General features: G+C 34.4%; 1 protein-coding gene across 1 annotated transcript in view; it reads right to left on the reverse strand.

The window, feature by feature from the left end:
- The window catches only part of LOC123681922 (leucine-rich repeat and guanylate kinase domain-containing protein-like), a 214,417-nt gene that overhangs the window by 72,462 nt on the left and 118,048 nt on the right, over positions 1–23,907 (reverse strand). Inside the window, exons 8-9 of the mRNA XM_045620287.1 lie at positions 11,602–11,779; positions 5,376–5,561 (exon numbers count right to left, since the gene is read on the reverse strand). Of these exons, the coding sequence (XP_045476243.1) occupies positions 5,376–5,561; positions 11,602–11,779 (364 nt within the window). The remainder of the gene's footprint in view (positions 1–5,375; positions 5,562–11,601; positions 11,780–23,907) is intronic.

Consider the following 23,907-nt stretch of genomic DNA (forward strand, 5'->3'; position numbering starts at 1 on the left):
ATTATTTCTTCAGCTCTTCTATCGAACATATGCACCTGTTTTGCTCCGACCAAGAGTTCATTCAGACCGTTAACCAGCTCCAAAAGATCCTTCCATTGAGTCTGGACCTCAATCATCATCTCCTGGATCTTAGCGCTATATGTGCATTTAGCTTCTATCAGAGCATTTCCACTGATCAAACATGATAGGAGCCTTGCCTCGCTATTCATTAAACTAGCGTAAAAAGTGTCGAAGGCATGAATTAGAAGTTTCACATGCTCGACATCAACTCTGTCAACATGCTTTTCAATTTTGGAATTGGTCATCTGGTCCTTGATCCATTCTTGGAGCTTGGTGCACTCTTGGAGGAACCCGAAATACTGGAAGGCTTCAGAGAGGGAAACTTCCCTCTGAGCTACTAGCTGACGTAATTTCTTGAACTGGTGCACTATTTCTTCCTCTCTTTTCTTGATGTTATCTGCATCGTAGTGCTCTCTTCCCACAAGATGGCAACATCTCTGCGATAATTTATCGATCGTTTCCTGGTAAGCTTCAACTTCAGCAGTTATTATACTCAGCTCTCCCTGCAATATCTGTATGGAAATCTCATCTCTACCAACCTCACTTGTTGCCAGAGCCAACAACTTGTCATCAATCCAGGCCTCAGCTTCTGAACTCTCCTCGTAAAACTTTTCCGATTCAAGGGCATCTTGCAACCTCAACATCTTCAGACTGGCCATATCCCTCACCATCACAAATCGATTCTCCAATTCCTTCACCTTCTCACTGATATCATTGGAGAACTCATGACCGGATCTCATCATGTTGACCGCCCTATCCATCAAACATTTCACGATGTGTTCCCTTGAGTTCAGCTCGACCTCCAGCGTCCGATTTTTTTTCTGTAAGCTCTGGACCGCGGTAAGACTGATACTCATGTCCAAAGACGCTGCCAGCGATTTCCTGTCGCTCAACCACTGTACCTCCTCATCTATCTCGTTGATGCTCTCGTAGTTCTCTAGGTGCTGTTGTTAGTCATTTTCCAAAGTGGGGTGGCATCTTAGGATGTTGTTGTCTGAAGCCAAGTCGTTTCCGAAATCGTTACTAACTTGAATCTCGACTTCAACTAACCAAACCTCAAACTCTTCGACGGACCTCCTGAAGAGCAGTGCTTGATATGCCTCGTTCAGCTTTTCCCGTTTGATCTGCTTGAGTTCCAATAGTCTCTTCCAATCCTCTTTGATTTTTATCAGCCTTATGACTATTTCATCTTTGGCATAGTGATTCGAATGTAGTAACACTTGTCCCTCGTTTATTACGCTTTGCACTCTTTCATCGCTGTCCATAACCTCTGCCTCAAATGTAGAATGCTTCTGGATTTCACTTTCCAGGTTATGAGGTTCCCTATAGCTCTCATCTGCCGCTATCTGAAGCTTTTGTTTCAACCAGATCTCCACGCTGCAAACATTCTTCAGGAATTCCTGAAAGGCCCTGTATTCTTTCAGTTTCAGTCTTCTGGCTTCCTTCATTTGCAAACGTTCTTTTTTCCTATCTGGTGTAGTATCCATCATTTTTGACACTTCCTGATTATTCTGGTTCCTTTCATGATCCTCCAGTTTCTTCGATTCAACCTCATTCCTAGTATTCTCTAACCTTTTCGTGTTATCTATCATTCTTCTACAATTATCCTCCGTTTCATTTCTCAACGATTTGATGCTTTCCTTTATTTCTGTTTTAAATTCCTGCACTTGCTTGGTCCGTTGTTCAAAAGCTTGCTTACAGAAATCCAAGGTTGTCTGATCCATTTTTCTTGACTGCGAGTCTCGTAAATGGCATTCAAAAATATGGTCACAAAAATTTTCACACTACTGTCCACAGAAATTTTGACGAGAATGTCCACTAAAAAAATGTCCACGATAATATCCACAGAAATGTTCACGATTAAATTAACTCTCGGTTCGAAAACACACGCGAACCCCACACCTGACACCAATTGTAACGTTTTTCGGTTAATTAAATCGGTACTTCTGACTAACACTAATTTATTTCAGGTACACAACTATGAATAACTATTTACAGATGATTTATTTCAACTATTACACTAATTTATTTTCACTACTACATTAATTTATTTCTACAACTCATATCTAATTGAGTGTACGGCACTGACCGTCGATTCCGTCGCACTGCCCTGCTCTGCGGCTTCGATTGGTTATATACCGCTCGCATCTCTCTCTAGAAGCGTCTTGATCTTTCTATCAAGCTCTCGGTACCTTCTAGAAAGAGGCAGTGGCGTAGGGCTTGCGATTTCGTTACAATATGTATAGAAGAACTAAAATTCCATCTCTGTCTCTACCAACTCTTGAACTTTTATTATCATATAAAATTTCTTTTATTTGATATTAAAACTGAATTTTCCAATTTTCAAGTTTTTTCCTTCATTTTTACCAAAAAAGATGTATACTAGGAAACTTCTAATATTTCAAGCTCCTGAGCTATATGAAAAATCCATTGATATGTTCAATCCACAAACTACAATCCGAAAATATTCATTTCAATTTTAAATATAAGGTAAATATAAAAATAAAACATGATTTTATTTATTTTCAACATAATTGAGATATTTCATTATAATTTGGTTGTTTAAGGTAAACTTTTCTTCAAATATTCATAAAAACATGGGCTGATTTTTCGGTCAGAAAAAATTATTACAGTCGAATAATAAAATACATAACTCGAAGAATCGTAAGGTTGGGAAAAATGATCGAAACCAACTGTCAAATGCTAAATATAGCTTTTGAGAAATTTCATTGGAACTTACGATATTAGGATATCAATGTTGATAGAAACTTTACCTATTCTCACTCAATCTATAACAAAACAATATCAATCGAATATTCTTCAAATACATTCAATTGCAATATCGATATTCCGGAAAATGGAGTTTATTCCATTCATAAATCCTGAAAAAACCTAGAGATATCATTTCATGACGACTGGACCTGATTAGTGATATCATGATAACTTGTAGCATTGTACTTGTTTATCACAAATACACGCCACTGGCGTAAATTCTTATTACAGAGCAGAAAAAATATCAAAATATAGAAATCTTCTGACCACTCTATTTCAAATATTTCAGTTCTTCAAAATAACACCAATTTTTTCAGAGGGCTCCACTTTACGGATCAATTTTTGACAGTAAAATTCGAGGTTGAACGTGAGTGCAACTAGATGGCGCTCAACATCAACAAAATCGAAAAAAGCATTACACTGGCTTACTATCTTTTCCTTATACTATGATAATACATTCGTTCAGTAGCGTGGTTGGAAAGTGGTCCCATAACATTACTAACAATTTTATGTTATTAAATTACCACTTGAGGAAATGTTTTGGGTGTGAAACTATAATTATTGAAAATATGATATACAAGATATTCGTATTTATTATCAAAACATTCTTTGATTTTTTTTATTATATCACTGAATACGATTTTGAATCAGATAAATTTTCGTGAGTAAGAAGGAATCTGAATAAATTTAGAACATACTTTTTCCTACAACTGCTATGAAAAGTAGCGTATTCTGCATAACTTACTCAATTGCAAAACTATGTATTGCGCATACTGTGGGAAATATTATTCCCCACGGCACTTTGCCCACACCTCCCTTGGTAGACCAATGAAATTGGGTTTTTGAGTCGTTTCTATGGAAACGCAATAAATTAGCACATACTGTCAACGAAGGTCATTTTGATTTGAATCAAGTCTATTACTTGAATTATTGAAATTTGTGCAGTTGTAGGAAAAGTATAGTGTGCAACATGTGGAGAAAGTTGGACTTTCCCCATTTGTTGCACAATATACTATTTTTTTCAAACGTATAATAACAACGTCATATCTTGAATGACCGGATCATCGAAAAGTTCTACTTTTCGCCGGAGGGAAAACTACTTTTCCCTCCAGCGGAGGGAATTGTAGGTTGCTACGGAAAGGATTAATTAGTTAACATGGACAAGAATAAATAATTCTAATTCAAACGTCATTCATATTGACTAAAGTTATATTTATGTACAATTGGTTAATGTTGCATTCTAGAAATTGAAACCATGTAGTGATGGACGGTTGGAATTATGTTCCCAAGTTGATGACTCAATGGCCAAATTTGTGGATGAGAAAACCTATTCGATGTATTATTGTATCCTCAAAGTGTAACATTATATTGATTTAGACAAATCATTATAATAATAATAATTCATTATAACCTCTACCACAGTTACAATCATAAAAATGCACCATCAATAAATACATGACAAGTCTGAAATCCAAATAAATATACATGCATATATATTTATACACATATAAAAAGGTATATAACGCAAAAACATCAAAAATTCACAAACAGTAAAAAATCAGAGTTTGAGGGAAAAATATTCCTTCAAGTCATAAATTGTTTACTCCGGAAGCAAATCTCTTACCTTCCTTCTAAACTGCGCAAGAGGGAGCAGTTTGAGCTACTGAGAAAGCTGACTGAACTGCTTCAAGCAGGTATAGTTTGGGCCCTGATGAGTTTTCTTCAAACGCGTATGGGGTATTGCAAGTAAGTTTCTTCCTCGAGTACCATGATCGTGATAGGCACAGTTGGCTGTGTATTTTTCTGGGTGTTGGTGCACGTAAGTAACGTAGGTAAGTATGTATGCTGAAATGATAGTCAGCAAACCCTCTATCTTGAACACTTCCCGACAACTTTCCGTACTCCTCATACCAAAAGGAACTCTCACGGCCTTTTTCTGTTGCAGAAGCACCCTAGACGCATCAGCAGGGTTCCCCAGATCATTATTACGTATAAAGCGAGGTTATGGAATGAAGAGAAGTAAGTTAACCTTGCTGACTCCAAACACCTGATATAAGCTTCATTCTCCTCATCATAAATATAGCTGTTGAGAGTTTCGTGCATAGGTTGTCTATGTATAATTTACAGCTTAGAGATGAATGTTAAACCAACCCTAGGTAAGATGAAGAGCAAGTGTCATCACCAAAACGCGAAATTATGCGTCCTTCAAATTTTGATCACAATATAGCCATGTTTGGTCGTGTTGTATGGCACCATAACAGTCACAGCCCGCAATAGTGCTCGCCTCAGGTCTCACTAACCATCTCTATCGCAGTCATGCCTACGCAGTGCGCATATTACTCTTCTGTATATTTGAAATATTTATTCGCATCTATAATTTTTCATATATATTTTGAAAAAACATAAATTATATCATATATTATTATCGAGGAGTTTTGGAAAAGCCTTAAATACTCATTGAATATAGTTTTCAGAAGGTATGAACATTACTTATAAATAAATATAAATAGGTATCAAATATAAGGCTGAATATTCGTTCTTACCCAGTTATGGTCATATCAGGATTTTCTATTTTTCCATCCATAGGGTCATCTCTCACATCTGTAAAAAGGTCACCAAGCATTTTTTTCACTCCTCTGACTATATGACGATGCGTATATTTCTTCATTCGCATGAGACCTTCGTAGGCTTTAGTACGAGATATTCCCACCTCCAGAATGCCTGTTTGGCTGAAAAAATTTAAGGTGATATCAAGGGAAAAATGGATACCTAAACGGACGATCCAATAAAACGTTCTAACTGATGATTATCTTATCTTGTGGCAAATTAAATGTCGTTTCTAGATAAGTGGTCAAATTTGATGTGACTCAGTGGCGTACCCAAGGAGGAATATCCAATATATTTGGCAACCTTATATATCACAATCTCATTATGAGTAAGCAAATTCCTTTAGAAAACTTTTTTAAAAGAAGGAAAATTTGAAATTTTTTTTTCTTCATCCCCCCCTAAGACTTATGTCTGGGTACGCCACTGATGTGACTACAAGAATAACTGTGAATTATTATCGATTTTATGGAAAAACTCGAAATATTTCGTGAAATCATGATTTTTTGGTTGCAATTAACTTGTATGATTTCCCCTTGAAGCAGTGGCGGATCCAGGATTCCTTCAAGTGGGGGCGCGCACAGTACCGAATTCACATGGAAATTATACAAAAGGTAGTGGTTTTTCCAGTTTTCAACAAGCACCATCTGCCCTGTGCCCCACCTGTATGCCCCCCATCGTTTTGCACGCAGCTTGAAATTGTTATTTCCGATGAACACCCAAAATATCTATTCCATGGGTTGAGTGGTCACGGAAATATTGATTAATGTTTCTCAATATTCTTCTAGAATTTTTTATGGTTATGGTTTTATAAAGTTAAGGCTAAACAAAATCAACTGTGTCCTTTGAGCTTTCCAATTTTAAGATTACTCCTATCAATTTTATCGTGTGTCAAATGTCCGACCGTACCGACGGACATAATCGAATTTAAGGACGGATTCGTCATCACCGTGTCATATTTTATCATTTGAAAACACAAAATTTGAAAATTACAGATATTGTGATTGTGATCTCAAAAAACATTTTCGCAAAATTCTTGCTTCATGTGACATTTTTATTAAATATTTCGTTTGGAATGATTCATTTATGATCACATCGTTGCCATATACGAGTAAAAGCCATATATAAGAATATACTGGTTCATTTTCTAGGTAACGCGGAAAAATGCGTATAATAACTCTTTTGGAAGCTGCAAAAATCTTCAAAAGGGACTATTCGATTTAAAAGGATAACATTGATGTAAACAGAATGAATCCGTATAAAAAATTATGTTTCATACATTCAAATAATCTTTACTCCAAAGTAAAATGATTATAAATGATAAAAATAATATAAATTAGTCATTGTGTCCTCCACAGTTTAACCAAAGAAGGGGTTTTTCTTGATGAGAATACAGACAAACACTGTAGAACCTTTAAAATACATTTGGCGATGTTTCGCAGATTTTCCAATGCTTCATCAGGCTTAAAAACACCAAAGATGACAAAAACATACATAATGTAACGAGGTCGCAAGCCCTACGCCACTGCGTTCTTCTGGAACAACACCGAAGCGTCCAGGCAAAGCTAGAAAGATCAAGTGCCTTCTAGAGAGAGATGCCAGTAGTATTTAAACCAATAACTGCTTTCGGGGTGCGTATCACCCCGGGGCTCGGCGCACTAGAGCTACAAACCCTTGCTATGAGTGGAACGCGCCAATACGAAACTGTCAAATTGATCGTAAACAAACCAGCTGTCTCGTACTTCATGCGAAGTAACGGTCTTCTTTCTCTCTCACACCTGTCAGAGCTCGAAGCCCCGCAAATGCGGGGGATGCGTCAGGGAAAAGGGGAAGATAACGCGAGGGCTCCGCGCCCTGTTTACTGGAACAGTCGGTACGCTGCGGACAATGCCCCAGAAGTAACGATCCAAGTTGTCATGGAGTCCTCCAGTATTTACGGAGACGGTAAAATCAGCGGGCGTACAGTGAAATTGCTAATAGATACAGGTGCAATTAGGACAATTGTGAGACCTGATATACTGAAAGGAGTTGGGAAGACCTTACCTGTGATAGTCAGGTTACGAACAGCAACAGGCAAAGAAATTCCAACACACGGGATGAAGAAAATAATAATGGAAATCGGAGGAATGTCATTTGGATATCAAGTGCTAGTGGCAGATATTACAGAAGAAATGATCTTGGGAATGGATATAATAAAGAAATATGGTTTCCAGATAGATATGGCAAATAATGTCATAAGAATTGGAAAAGTAGAGATTCCATTTCGCTCGTATGAAGAAGCCACGATTCAGGTCCTTTCAACCCAAGACATCACCTTACCCGGCCAAGCAGATAGTTTAGAGAAGGGATATCTGGATGGAGACCTCCGAAATAGTTGCATTCGCCTCATCGAAGCTGACTGTGAAAATAGCCTCGGGAAAGGACTTTTAGTTGGAAAAAGCGGCGGCAGCAATTTGACAAATTTTCAGTTGGGAGGAAATGACTGAATGTATCTTTTTTTTCTTAGTGTTTGGGGGGCTGCCGCCGCTCTCCCCCCCCAACCGAGTCGTAGCTGACGTTCACGAGGCTTTTTTATCATTATTATCTGATGCATCTCACAAAGTATCTCTTGAGAGGAAATAATCAACCAAAGGACCCCGCACGTTTAGTACGGAAAATGGCTTTCCGTGAATTTGGCTGAATTTTTGATATGTTGTAGTTCTTGATGAACTGATCAGAAAAGTCCTTAGCCACAAAGCTCAAAAATGGACAGTTTTCGAGATATGGAGCTTTGAAAATGGATTTTTTGCAATTTTTGGGGTTTTTGCTCATCAATCGGGGAGCTCTCATTTCTGGTTCTGATGGAATTTGGATGTTCGGCGGCCAGAACCCGACTGAGAAATGATCTACCTTGGTTATATTAGGCACCGCCATCGATAATTTTTTATACACTGCTCCACATTGGCTATGAAATGAGATATAAAATCCAAGATCTTCCATACATCTTTTCAAGCCACAAGATGACGCCAGAATAATTCACATGACCGAGAAACGACATATTGTGAGATTTTTTTAAGAGAGACCATAATAACTGAATCCTCATATATCTGATGTCCAATAATATCAAATATGTTAGCCGAAATGTTCATAACCAGGCATCGCGAGCTGTAATGGGGGAAAATGGGAAAATCATAATCATATTTCCTCGGGGATAACAATTGTGATCACTATTGATCTCATTTACATATGATATACGATTTGTTTCTCACAAATCTCGATAATCTGACAATGGGGTGCCAATACATTTTCCTTGGAATGTCTCGAAATTAATGATAGCATCTCACAGACAAACGAATCCGTGAAAATGTCTGCAGTTTTGATGCAATATAGTACTATACGGGTAGAATATAGAAGTCCAAGTGTTGGAAGCTAACTATGAATGGAACATCCGATATTAACCCACGAATTCTTGAAAATAATTTTTTTTTCTATGAACTTTTTGAACTTCACACATACAAATGAATACTATCTAATAATATGATCGTTGGCTAAATGAATGAGTAGATCAATCAAAAACAATATAATAATGAGAGTGACATTCATAATAATAATAACAATAATGATAATAAACAAAAAACAATTTGAAATTATATTAGCAATCGCAAGAAATCATTTAGAATATTATGAATCGAATCGAGGGCAAAATTATCATTATTGTTATTATTATTATGAATGTTATTCTCATTATTATATTGTTTTTGATTGATATACTCATTCATTTTGCCAACGATCATATTATTAGATAATTTTCATTCGTATGTGTGAAGTTCTTAAAGTTCATAGAAAAAAAAAATTATTTTCAAGAATTCGTGGGTTAATATCGGAAGTTCCATTCATAGTTAGCTTCCAACACTTGGACTTCTATATTCTACCCAGATAGTACTGTATTGTATCAAAACTGCAGACATTTTCACGGATTCGTTTGTCTGTGAGATGCTATCATCAATTTCGAGACATTCTGAGGAAAATGTCTTGGCACCCCATTGTCAGATTATCGAGATTTGTGAGAAACAAATCACATATCATATGTAAATGACATCAATAGTGATCACAATTGTTATCCCTGAGGATATATGATTATGATTTTCCCATTTTCCCCCATTACAGCTAGCGGTGCCTGGTTATGAACATTTTGGCTAACATATTTGATATTATTGGACATCAGATATATGAGGATTCAGTTATTATGGTCTCTCTTAAAAAAATCTCACAATATGTCGTTTCTCGGTCATGTGAATTATTCTGTGTGGCATGAAAAGATGTATGGAAGATCTTGGATTTTGTATCTCATTTCATAGCCAATGTGGAGCAGTGTATAAAAAATTATCGATGGCGGTGCCTAATATAACCAAGGTAGATCATTTCTCAGTCGGGTTCTGGCCGCCGAACATCCAAATTCCATCAAAACCATAAATGAGAGCTCCCCGATTGATGAGCAAAAACCCCAAAAATTGCAAAAAATCCATTTTCAAAGCTCCATATCTCGAAAACTGTCCATTTTTGAGCTTTGTGGCTACGGACTTTTCTGATCAGTTCATCAAGAACTACAACATATCAAAAATTCAGCCAAATTCACGGAAAGCCATTTCCCGTACTAAACGTGCGGGGTCCTTTGCACCTGGCTCCCGGACTATGTGTTATGCACTTGCGACTTTCGAGCGAATAATGGAAACCATTTTAAGAGGATTATCATGGAAAACATGTCTCGTTAATTTGGACGATATAGTCATTATTGGGAAGTCATTTGATGAACACCTTAGGAGCTTGAGGGACGTACTTAAAAGATTACGAATGGCCAACCTAAAAATGAGCCCCACATAGTGTCCCATCTTCAAGAAAGAAGTGAAGTACTCGGGACATGTCCTGTCCCAAACAGGTATCAGTGCTGATCCGGATAAGATACGGTAGTGCAGGAGTGACCAGAAAGCAACCCTCTGTATCACAACCAAAACATTGTTGAAGTAAAAAACATATAAGGTGAAATTAGATACCCCAAATCTTTTGTCAATAAATATATCCCCGAACTTTTGAAGAAACTTGTAAGCAACAAAGGCATGACACCCAAAACAATTTAATCTTATTTCAAAGTTCCATATATACCAGGTCTTTCACAGGAAATTAAGAGAACTCTTAAAACACAAAATAATGAATTAGTTTTTATGACAATGGAACTGTTGCTACATTATATAGCAGAATTGAAGATCCAATTGATAATGAACTTAGATCTGGCGTAATATATGCTTTTCCTTGTTTATAGACTGTGATAAATTGTATGTAGGCCAAACAGACAATATTTAAACAACAGAATTGATCAACATAAATATGATATTAGAGATGTAAAAATAGCGAGAAAATTGCTTTGTGTTCCCATTATTTCAAAGATGAACATAGGTTTGATTTTTTAAACGTTGAAATCTTGGATAACGAGAAATATTTTACGAAAAGAAACATCTTAGAAATGATACATATTAACATTAACAAGTCAGTTAATTTCAGATCTGGCACTGAACATCTAAGTAAATTATATAATTCTATACTGACTAGATATAAAAATTTGAAATTATGTTAAATAAAATTTCAACTTGTTGTCTATGGTGAGTCGTTGACAGTTCCTTGTTATAGGTTGATATTTTTCTATGACTGATTCTAGAATATTCCAGTTTTGATATTGCTTGATTGTAATTTTGATGTGCGTAGATATTTTAAGATTTTGTAGTTGGAGATTGATGTTGGCTTTTGATTATGTTCGAAAGAACTTAAATTCATAGAGGTAAATTTAACCATTTTTTCTGACTGCCTCTGTAGTGCAGTCGACTGTAATGCCGAAGGTACCGGGTTCGAATCCTGGCTAGGTCATGGATGTTGTACATATCTTGCGATTATTAGGTCAGACGCTAATGACCATAGCAGTTGATGCCTTCAACGAAAGGAAAAAAATTTACCGTTTTTGTTGTGTATGTTTTTGTCATATTTGGTATTTTTAAGGCCTGATGTAGCAGATGAAAATCTGCGAAACTTTGCCAAATATATTTTAAAGATTCTACAGTCTTTGTTATTATTTCCACCAAAAAAGACCCCTTTTTTGGATTAAAATAATCAATAATCTAATAAGTTTTAGGAACTTACAGTGAGTGACAATAATATTTTCGACGTAAGTATTTTCGATGCATCTCTTCTGTCTTAGGTATAGTCAAAACTAGTGTTGGTCGTAGTCCTCGAGCTCTCAACAGCAATGCGCCATTCAGATCACCGTGTAAAATCAAAACAGACTTTTTAGATGCGACCTTAGACAACTCCGATTGGGCTGTGGATAAACAAAAACATAAAATTCAACTTATATAATATTAAGCCAAATCGCATAAGTAAAATGCACATGTTTTCCACAAAAAGACAAAAATAAGGTGCGTCAAGTTGGTGATCCACTCCCAGAATTTTGGTATCAAATTGTTTTCGGTATTTTGTGCCAATTTTTGCCTTAAAAAAATTTTGTGCCCATTCAGTTTTAGAGATATTTCGAGTTTTTCCCGTGAGTCACCAACTTGACGCTGCGACACATACATGAAAACTTTCAAATTTTTTCATTTGAGTATTTTGTGCCAATTTTTGCCGTATGGAAAAAATGTTGTGCCCATTCAGTTTTCGAGATATTTTGAGTTTTCCCTGTCAGTCACCTACTTGTCGGACGAAAATTTCTTTAGATAAATTGTGCTCATTTTGTGGCGTATGGTAAGGATTTTGTTCCCCTACAGTTTTCGAAATATTTGTTCTTATTCCACTGCGATGGATAAATGTAGAACATCGACGAGCATTGTATTATAAAATTATGCTTCGGATGAATCTGCATTTGCTTATCCTCATATGCTAATCCTAAAATTTCATTTTTACGTGATTGAATACTTCTATCCATTTGCTATTCGATAATTTCATCCTAGAACATTTGATTGACATACTTTTAAGAGGGCCAAAATTGTTTTAACGTGAAAATAAATAAAAAACTTCAATAAGTCGAAAGAAGCAGAATATTCAATAGTGGATATTCATATTGAATACCACCATTTCATTTTTAATACAAAAATCAAAATCAATAATGGAATATTGAAGATTAATGAAACTTATAAGCTTCTAGGATGAAAAAGGAAAAAAATTCAATTCCTTCTGGAAATTATTTATTCCTCCTCATACTACTGTAATTTTTAACAAGATAAAAACGGAATTTTTCCATCACAAAATTACCTCTGTGTGATACAGAGGTGATTCCATCTTCCACATAAATCCATTCATGAAACTGCCTTTTAATTTTCGAGCTAAGTTATTGTGTAGGTACTTAGATGAAGTATTCTGGGTTCATTCAATCCAAAATGCAAACGTTCTTACACTTCTTGCTACCCTAAAAATTTAAAACTTTTCTCACTGATTCCATGATAATAAGAATTCAAATTGAACACTGGTTTGAATACCACTTTTTTGCTGACCTCTAGATAACAAAATATACTCAATTAGCCCAAATTTCTAGTAATGTACAAAACTTCAACCGTTTGTTGGGTTTCTTGAATTTTATTGACAAAACATAACATAACCTTTAAACATAACATTACAGATGCGAGATGATTAGTATTCATAGGTACATAGATTTAGCTTATTATTCTGTAGGTTTTTTGTCATTATAGTGTTGATTATCATTTATGTTTATTTACCTTTATGAAAATGAAAGGTTATATGAATTGTTAACTCTTGTACGAAACGAAGTGAAAAAGCGAAAATAAATGATTGGATATGAATATCAGATTTAATATGGGTGGTTGCAAGCTGAATTTTTTATTATTATGGAATATAAAATAGAAATCAAGAGAAAAATAATCAACATATTTATCTCCCACGAAATTGCTATAACTCATTTATTATATTGAAAATAATACTTCGGTCACCAAAGGGAATGGAAAAAGTGGGTTTATGCTTGTTTTGCTAATATAGTAACCCATTTCCAAAGTTCAAATGGTATGAATTTATGCATGGGAAAACTTCAGTGGGCTGATTTCCAGGTTCGCCATAGCTCATTATGAAAACTTAAAATGGCCATATCTTTTCAACCGAGCCGAATCGGAAAAAATGGTAAATGAAAAAAGTGTTTCTTTTGACCTCAAGAATCTACGGTTAAAATATATGTACAAGTCAAAGACTCACCCTGTATATACAGGGTGTTCTGATTTGTTTCCGACAAACTGAAATGGGTGATAGATCACATCATTTTAAGCAAAAAAAATCCTATGAACATGGGTCCGGAAATGCTTCGTTTCCGAGATACAGGGTGTTAAAGTTGAAAAAATAGTTCGCGTTTTCTTTAATATGTTTTGACTGCTTCGAAATCCTTTCATGAAATAATTCCTATTCAAATATTAAATTCGAATTCATTTTGAAAATTTTTAAGGCGAAATGCATGCGGATTTTCTATTGGCCACTAATAAGTAGAAGTGGTATGCTATGTAATTGTTATTTTTGAGTGTTCTGAATATTCTGTTTCCTGAAATATTGCATTGTTGGGATGCTTTACGAATACTGAGTTTTTATTTTCCTCGAAGGTCTGTAAAATCCTATTTCTCTGTAGATGATTTCTTCTTTGTATGCTTCGTTCGGGCCTTTGGTAACCAATACCATTTTCCTGTATTTGTTGATAAGCTATTAACTTAGTTAACTATAATTATAATTAATGACATCTGAACCTAACACACTTTAAATCTGTCATTGTGTATAGCCATTTTAAATCTATTGCCGCAACAATTGTTGAATGTAAAACAATCAATCATTCGAAGATGTCATTTGTGCATTCAACAGAACGGTGGACATTTCGAACACCTTCTTTAAAAATTATTATGTTATTTTGTTTTGTTCTAAATTGTTACTTCTGAAAAATATTTAATTTAAAATTATTATTTGTTTCTACATGTTTTAGAGATTACAAAAATATGGATTTGGCTTCAAATGCGTTTTTCTCTGAAACGGTTGCCCCTAGCAACTTAAATGAGGTATACCTTTTTTAACTAGAAAAGTCAGGGGAATCGATTTTTTAGTCCAGAATGACGTACAGGGTAGCACAGAAAAATTGCAACGGTTTAGAGGAGACGAAATGATTGCCAGTGGCGCCCTCTAGAAAATACAACCAAATCGACCACAAATTTGAATTTCTCACCTCAAAAAACCCTATGTACCAACTTTCATGCAATTATTTGGAATCAGTCAAAAGATATTTAAGAAAACGCGAATTATTTTTTCAACTTTAACACCCTGTATCTCGGAAACGAAGCATTTCCGGACCCATGTTTATAGAAACTTTTTTGCTTAAAATGATGTGATCTATCACACGTTTCAGTTTGTCGGAAACAAATCAGAACACCCTGTATACAGGGTGAGTCTTTGACTTGTACATATATTTCAACCGAAGATTCCTGAGGTCAATAGAAACCCTTTTTTCATTTACCATTTTTTCCGATTCGGCCCGGTTAAAAAGATACAGGCTGTTGAAAATCGATAAAAAAAATGTCATTTTCCGTTATATCTCGGAAATGCTTGAATAGAAAAAAATGAATTTCGGGATATAGTTTTTCATGTATGTGATGAATCTTCTCCGTACACAAAACTTTATCCACATCTCCCCGTTTCTTCATTATGAACACTTCATCCCATAAAAATACCAGAAATTCGAAGAACCGAACTCTTAAAAGTAACTAGGACGTTCATTGAAGGATATTTAGCTAATTTGAAAAATAAAAGTATTCTTCATATTTCCTCGTATATTGAGCCGTTTTCGAGTAATGTGTTTAAAAAAAAAAAAAATCTGTGAAATTCAAAAAATTGGGTACTTTGGCTAATTGCAACTCTGATAGAAAAGACTCACAGAAATGAATATTTGCTACGTTGTCAGGTCAAAAATCATGGATTGAAACACTGAATTTGCATTGACAAGTGAGGGAACCAGCCGACTTAGTTTGAAAATAAAGTGATTAAGCTCCCCCATTGAGAAAATTCAATTTTTTTTGGTAAATCCGTCGGCAATAAAGCTTGTACCTTTTGAATATGGTATGGGTACAATTCTTGATCTCTCAAGCTGCGATCCACCGTAGATTGCGATATGTTATATCGCAATGTGAGACGTCTCCTACTTATCCACCATGTTGATAGCGAGGGTTCCATGATCACGCAATCTTTGAACAATCCTTACCAAAGTTCTCTCATTTGGCTGTTTCCTATTTGGAAACAGCCTTCCATAAGCTTCTTTAGCTCTTCTCGCTATTTTTCCATTTGTGAAATAGCATTCCAACATATCTACCATCTCCTGGTTAGAATACATTCTGCTAATTTCCACTTAACACACTTAAAGAACTTCACAAACAAACACTTTACACTAAACAAACACCTTACACTAAACAAACTAAACACACTTAATAAGTTAAACGCACTTAGGTAACACTTAACAAACTAAATACACTTAGGTAATACTTATCATTTACATTAAACAAAGCAACAGAAATCATGATACCATAAATTCGAATTTCAATTGTTTTCGGATAATTCTATGCGCATGACCGATCAACATAGAAGAATCTCAAATAATTTTTTGAACAAACCATCAAATTTATGAATTAATAAATTTATTTTATTATGAATTTCATTAAATGTAATAATTAGTATCATCCGAAATGTTAAATCGAATTTTGTATAATAAAATAAGTCATAATATGCTAGATTACTGGATGTTATGAACGATTTGAACTATTGCGCATGGCCTCAGAGTTTATTACTCTATGCGCATGGCCAAACTGAAAATTTGAGAAATCTCGAAGAATTGTGGTTATGTTTGGCAAACAAATGGAATAATTCGATATTTGATTCGAAAATATTTTATGTTTCAATAAGAAACAACATAGTTCGGCGTAAGTAAGTTACTAAGTTATATAATATAAATAATATATTGAATAATTATTGTATTTTTTCAGATCTCCTAATAATTCATCGAATCATTCAGAAAAACACCATAATGAATTTAATTGGACGACGATTTTCCTTCGTGATTTATTTCGTGAAGATGATTGCCCACTATATACAGAGAAGTTTCAGATGACCTGTATTTAAAGAGAATCTTGAACCCCTTCAAATTAAATCCAACCGGAAACAGTTTGCTGTGAGGTGTTCATGATTTCATAAGGATAATTTTTCCATATAATGAATGGAAAAGTAAATTGATTAATTGAAATAACCAAAAATCTACAATACAATGATTCTGTTGATAAATTCAACTACTTGAATAAGTGAAGCACTAGTTCTATAATGAATATTTATTCAAACTTCATACTTATTGATGTACTGAAGAGTAATTTCAAAGTCACTGATTTCACCATTAACGCAGATCCTATCCTATTATCTAGTAAATGTACTGATCCAATCCATATGTTTCAGAATCAATAGCTATTGATATTTTAAGGCATATACATAGTTTGTAGTTACTGTCCTTGGTTTATAGATATTATAATAATATAATGAATACATCTGAGATCAGGAATCATTGAGAATTAATTCGAATAATGGCAGGCCTAATTTGATAATTATTGGCTAAATATTGAATGTTTTTTATTTCGCACAATCCATCTGAGGCTAAATGAATCTACGTAAGAAGTATAAGAGTAAAATAATGTTAAACCTGGTTATTTATCAATTAAATGAAAATAAAGACAATTTATTATTATGGTAGTTTGTACTTCAATTCCTGTTTTTTGATATGCATTTTTTTGTTTCAGTAATGAAAAATCTTTATTTCAAATTGCTTTGAATGTTGTATACCTACTGTTGGGCACAAGAGAAATATTTTTCTATTTTGATTGGAATACTGGATTTATAGTAAAAAAGTGGATTTGGCAATAATACATGATTTCAAGTCACTGTTAATCTTTCGATAAGTTTATCAAAAGCTTCAGTTCATTGAGTACTTTTGAAAAAAAGGTATACCTTACAAGAATTCAAAATTTATTTTACATGTAGTTGATATGTGAAAACAAAAAAAAAAGATTACATAATTGTTGGGAAGTTTCATATTTTCAGTATATCTGTTCGATAACAAACAAGTAAATTTACTTGTACGTTGTACTTCCCTTTTTCTAGCCGAATACCATTTTACCATCTTCAGGAAAATAAAATTTTCGAAGATGTTGATTATAACATAAATAATATTAAGGAAAGACTAATTGCTTCTTTATTATCGAAAGTGTTCGAGAGCATTTTTTGAAGTTACCTATTGGGTATCAAATTTTCAGACAGAATATTGGCATTAGTGAACACTAAGAAGAAAAGGATTTCAAATATTTTCATGATAACAAATTACTGAGCTTTGGCACAGCCCTATAATATGAAGATCTTTCATTCAAGTTAATATTCTATTTTGAATTATTCTCATTTTCAAATGAATTTTCACAAACTAGGCTCCTTATAAAATAACACCAATCAAGATCTGAAATCCCATTAAAAACTGCTGCTACCAAACATTAGTATAATCTTCTTCCAGTCTTCTGAGCTTTCATCGATACATAACAATACATCCTAAAATTTCATTTTTACGTGATTGAATACTTCTATCCATTTGCTATACGATAATTTCATCCTAGAACATTTGATCGACATACTTTTAAGAGGGCCAAAATTGTTTCAAATGAAAATAAATAAAAAACTTCAATGAGTTGAAAGAAGCAGAATATTCAATAGTGGATATTCATATTGAATACCACCATTTCATTTTTAATACAAAAATCAAGATCAATAATTAATCAATAATAGAATATTGAAGATTCATGAAACTTATAAACTTCTAGGATGAAAAAGGAAAAAAATTCAATTCCTTCTGGGAATTATTTATTCCTCCTCATACTACTGTTTTTTTTAACAAGACAAAATCGGAATTTTTCCATCACAAAATTACCTCTGTGTGATACAGAGGTGATTCCATCTTCCACATAAATCCATTCATGAAACTGCCTTTTCATTTTCGAGCTAAGTTATTGTGTAGGTACTTGATAAAGTATTCTGGGTTCATTCAACCCAAAATGCAAGCGTTCTTACACTTCTTGCTACCCTAAAAATTTAAAACTTTTCTCACTGATTCCATGATAATAAGAATTCAAATTGAACACTGGTTTGAATACCACTTTTTTGCTGACCTCTAGATAACAAAATATACTCAATTAGCCCAAATTTCTAGTAATGTACAAAACTTCAACCGTTTGTTGGGCTTTTCGAATTTTATTGACAAAACATAACCTAACCTTTAAACATAACATTACAGATGCGAGATGATTAGTTTCATAGGTACATAGATTTAGCTTAAAATTCTGTAGGTTTTTTGTCATTATAGTGTTTTGTGGTTGTAAACTTGGCAACGTGGGAAGTCCACAGATGATTATCATTTATGTTTATTTACCTATATGAAAATGAAAGGTTATATGAATAGGTAACTCTTGTTTCGAAACGAAGTGAAAAAGCGAAAATAAATGATTGGATATGAATATCAGATTTAATATGGGTGGTTGCAAGCTGAATTTTTTATTATTATCGAATATAAAATAGAAATCGAGAGGAAAATAATCAACATATTTATCTCCCAAGAAATTGCTATAACTCATTTATTATATTGAAAATAATACTTCGGTCACCAAAGGGAATAGAAAAAGTGAGTTTATGCTTGTTTTGCTAATATAGTAACCCATTTCCAAAGTTCAAATGGTATAAATTTATGCTTGGGAAAACTTCAGTGGGCTGATTTCCAGGATCGGCATAGCTCATTATGAAAACTTAAAATGGCCATATCTTTTCAACCGAGCCGAATCGGAAGGAAAAAATGGTAAATGAAAAAAGTGTTTCTTTTGACCTCAAGAATCTACGGTTAAAATATATGTACAAGTCAAAGACTCACCCTGTATATATATGTATATATATATATATATATATATATATATATATATATATATATATATATATATATATATATATATATATATATATATATATATATATATATATATATATACAGGGTGAGTCTTTGACTTGTACATATATTTTAACCGTAGATTCTTGAGGTCAAATAGTACATACCGAAATACAGAGTTGTAAAGATCTTATTTGAACACAAATCAATAGTTCACAAGAAAGTAACGAACTTGAACATCAACAATTTCAGCGAAAAAAGAAATCTGATTCTTGATGTCGCTTTTGTGTTGAGCAATCCTTCCCTTCAAAAGCTGAGACGTCTGACCAATATACACCTCACTACATATTGAACAAGGAATACAATATACCACACCACTCATATAATCAACAGTCATCCTATCTTTCACTCGACTGTATAATCTGTCAATTTTAAAATAAGATTTCTGAATCAATCTAATTTTTGTGGTCTTTAGGAGGTTAATTATTGCATTAGTCATACCATTTATTAGGGAAATAGATGAGTAAAAAATTCTATCTGCGTTCTCAGTGTCCACAGTGGTGGATGCGCCCCTCGTAGGCTGTCTCGAAGGAGTTGTATTATAAATTAATCTGGACAACAACATTTTTGGGTATCCATTCTCTAGCATCAACTGTAACAATAACCTCAGATTCTGCTGCCTTAGACTTGGATGGGCAACTTTTTCGATACGATTCTTCAATCCTAAAATCATGTTCACCTTTTGTCCATGTGGATGATTAGAAAAAAAGTGTAAGTATCTCCCTGAACTTGTTGGTTTTCGGTACCAATCCCGAATCAGCCTCTTTTCCAGTGTTCGAATCACCCTTGTATCCAGGAATGGGACACCATTCGCTGTTTATTCCTCCAACGTAAACTGCATGCTCTCATGTTCACTGTTGAACCTGTCTAGAACGAAAGCAACCTGATCTTTAGGTACAGCACATATTAGATCATCAACATATTTCTTGATGAAAGGAATGTGAAAAGGAATATTGGCAAGAATGCAGTCCAGAAGGAAATCCATTACTACTTCAGCAATAGAAGGACTAAAGTTGGAACCCCTAGGGAAACCTAGCACCTGTTTGAAGAACCTACCATTAAAAAGGAAATAGTTCGAAGAAAACAGGAACTTGATGGCATAGATGAATTCTTCTTTTGGTAGACTTGTTCTCAACAGCTGAAACTGTCAACTCGACAGGAATGTTGGTGAAAAGAGATACAACGTCCAGGCTGATCAGGACATAATCAACAGGTAACTGGAAATCATTCACGTATTGGGCAAAAGAAAAGGAATCTTCAATAAAATATCTACTTCTGGTAGAAGAAGATATTTAGACAGGATGTCTGATACAAAAACTGACAGTTTGGATGTGGGGGTGTTAACAGATGATATTATTGTTCTCAAGGCAAGAGTGGGTTTGTGGATCTTTGGTAAACCGTAGAATCTAGCAGGAACTGAATTGTAAATGTACAGTAATTTACCTTGTATTTGTGTTATGTGGCCCTGACTGACCCATCGCTTAATCAATGCATTACATTTACCTTGCATAGTAATGGTTGGATCTCTGTTTGGAAGAAGTTGGTAATGTTGTTCATTGAGCAAAATTGTGTTGGAGAGCTCTATGTACTGATCCTTATCCATCAATACCGTAAAATTGTCTTTATCAGCCCGTAACACAAGCAATTCTTGATGTTCACTTAGATACCTCTGACAGTAGTAAAATTCTCTCTGGAAAACACTATTAGTACTTTTTCCAGGTTTGATATAGTTGGTGACTATATAAGCAGCTTGGGAGCGTTTGATGTTCTTTCCCTCATCTGACAGTCGATCATTAAGATCAATAATGCTCTCTACATCTGGAAACATCCTTTAAATGAATATCAATGCCGAATTTGGAGCCCAGTGCTAGGAATTTCAATATTCTATCTGGTATAATGATGGAACTAACATTCTTAACCCACCTTTCTTGTAGTTCCACTCTCTTTAGAAGTTCATCTGATTGAGCTCTCACTTTCATCAGATTTCTCTCCCTGATAGCAGCAAATTCTCTTCTATACCTTCTGGACTGGTGATATTCAAAACGACTCAGCATCTCTGGTGGCAGCAACCCCTTCAAGATCTGCCACAACCTGAAAGAATCACACTCCATTCTTTCTATCGTGGTCACAGTCACAGTGATCTCAATTTGAAAAACCAATCCCCTCTGACTCAACTGGTCTAGAACATGGGAATCATTCTTTCACGTTATCCCGCGACTGCAGAACTTGTGGAAATTCTGCCCCCATGTGATTCATCCAATTCACTCCCACTGAACTGGTCATAATGAATCAAATAAGGATAGATAGATCTAATATTGTTTACATCCCTTCTGTAATTCATCGAACAAGTTTGGTGTTTGATATGATACATCTCTAAGAAACATCTTTTCTTTACTTCACATTCAAGGATTTTGGTGAAATCATAATTCATTGGATGGTCTTTGTCCCGGGTATAGTCCGCTAGGGCACAAATCTTGTTTGGATTCTTGATGTCGCTTACAAAAGCGACAACACAAACACAACTCAAAAGCGACTCAACACAAGTTGAGCAATCCTTCTCTTCAGAAGCTGAGACGTCTGACCAATATACACCTCACTACATATTGAACAAGGAATACAATATACCACAACACTGATATTATCAACAGTCATCCTGTCTTTCACTCGACTGTATAATCTATCAATTTTAAAATAAGATTGCTGAATCAATCTAATGTTTGTGGTCTTTAGGAGGCTAATTAATGCATTAGTCATACCATTTAGTAGGGAAATAGATGAGAAAAAAATTCTAGCTGCGTTCTCAGTGTCCACAGTGGTGGATGCGCCCCTCTCTTCATTCGTTGGCTGTCTCGAAGGAGTGAATCTCATTTTAAAATTGACAGCATTTTTGACAACCTCTCATTCGATTATTCTGTTTACTTCATTTACATTTAGTTGGCACGAAATCGTGGAGGAAAAACTACTCTTATCAATTAATCTTCAAATTAATTTAAATGAGATATGATTACTTCAAACATGATTATAATTGATTTCTACTCCTCTGCTAACGAAGTATCAGATCTTTTTTCGCTGAAATTGTTGATGTTCTTGTTCATTGCTTTCTTGAAAAAAAGTTTGAAAAAATTGAAAAACTATAAATAGCCGACAAGAGCAATTCAGTCAGCGAAAAACCATAGTTAAGGTCACATCGCTTGAATCGAGATAGCAAACCTGAAACAATTGAAAAACAAAAGAAGTTATTTACGTAAATTGAAGGATAGCAGAAATTATACAAATACGTACTTGCAAATCAACCATTGTGTGAGGAAGATACATAAACATTTTTAATCAATATCAAGGAAGAAGTTCCTTATTTTCGAGTAAGAGTATGAAGCAGTATTATATGGAAAATAATTATAAAAAAAACAAATATATGAAGAATAAGGTTGAAATCTGAGGTTAGAAGCATAGAGGACAATATCACAGATCAAGATTGGCTTGTTAAATGCGGATGAAGATTTAGATAAGTAATATAAGATTAAATAGATAGGAATTTAGTTTTGGATAAGAATTTTGAATAGTTAGTGAATTCAGAAATTTTAATTAAATTTTTAGATCAAATTAAATTTGACTTGAATCCAACTGAGATCAAGAGTCGGCACGAAATAATTCAAAAAAAAATGTATCAATTTTCAGTTATTGGATCGAATCCTTTAAAATTTATATTAAATCACCAAAAAGGAAACGCAGCTTGTATAAATACCATCCATAACAATATAATTCGTAAGGTATATTAACACACAATTCTCGGATCAGTAGTTCCTCATTGCGGAGAATCTTCAATTTTCCCGATAGCTCAACGGCGAAAGAGTCCGACATGTAATTCAGCAGTTGCGGGTTCCAGCCCCGCTCGCGGAGGTACTTTTTCCAGAATTGAAAAATTATCTGAACGTCGTGAAATCAATTTGATATGTTATTGATATACAGACGTGAAACCATTATTTATCTATACATAACAAGGTTAGCAATAGATTGACTCGGTGATGCCCACATAGGAGTGCCATCCAATTCTTTGTAGGAGTTACCTTCAAAAGAAAAGAAACTACTCTCGAAAAACACGTCTATCAGGGACAAGAACATCTCTTTATTGATCTCTGTGAAATTCTGTATAAAGTTCCAACGTTTTTCAATTATTCTAATGACTAATTGTTTAGGAATACATGTGAAAAGTGATATTACATCGAAAGATACTAGCATGTATCCCCATCTGGAACTATAACGTCTTTCAACTGTTCTACAAGGCTATGTGAATCATCTAAATTGTATGTTGAACTGGATAAGACTGAACTAAGTAAATTGTGGATGTAATAGGAAATAGCTAGTGATGGGCATCCTTTTTAAAATGCTCGGTAACATTCGAGCATCGAAATGTT

The sequence above is a fragment of the Harmonia axyridis genome, chromosome 6, assembly GCF_914767665.1.
Source record: "Harmonia axyridis chromosome 6, icHarAxyr1.1, whole genome shotgun sequence".
NCBI lineage: Eukaryota > Metazoa > Arthropoda > Insecta > Coleoptera > Coccinellidae > Harmonia > Harmonia axyridis.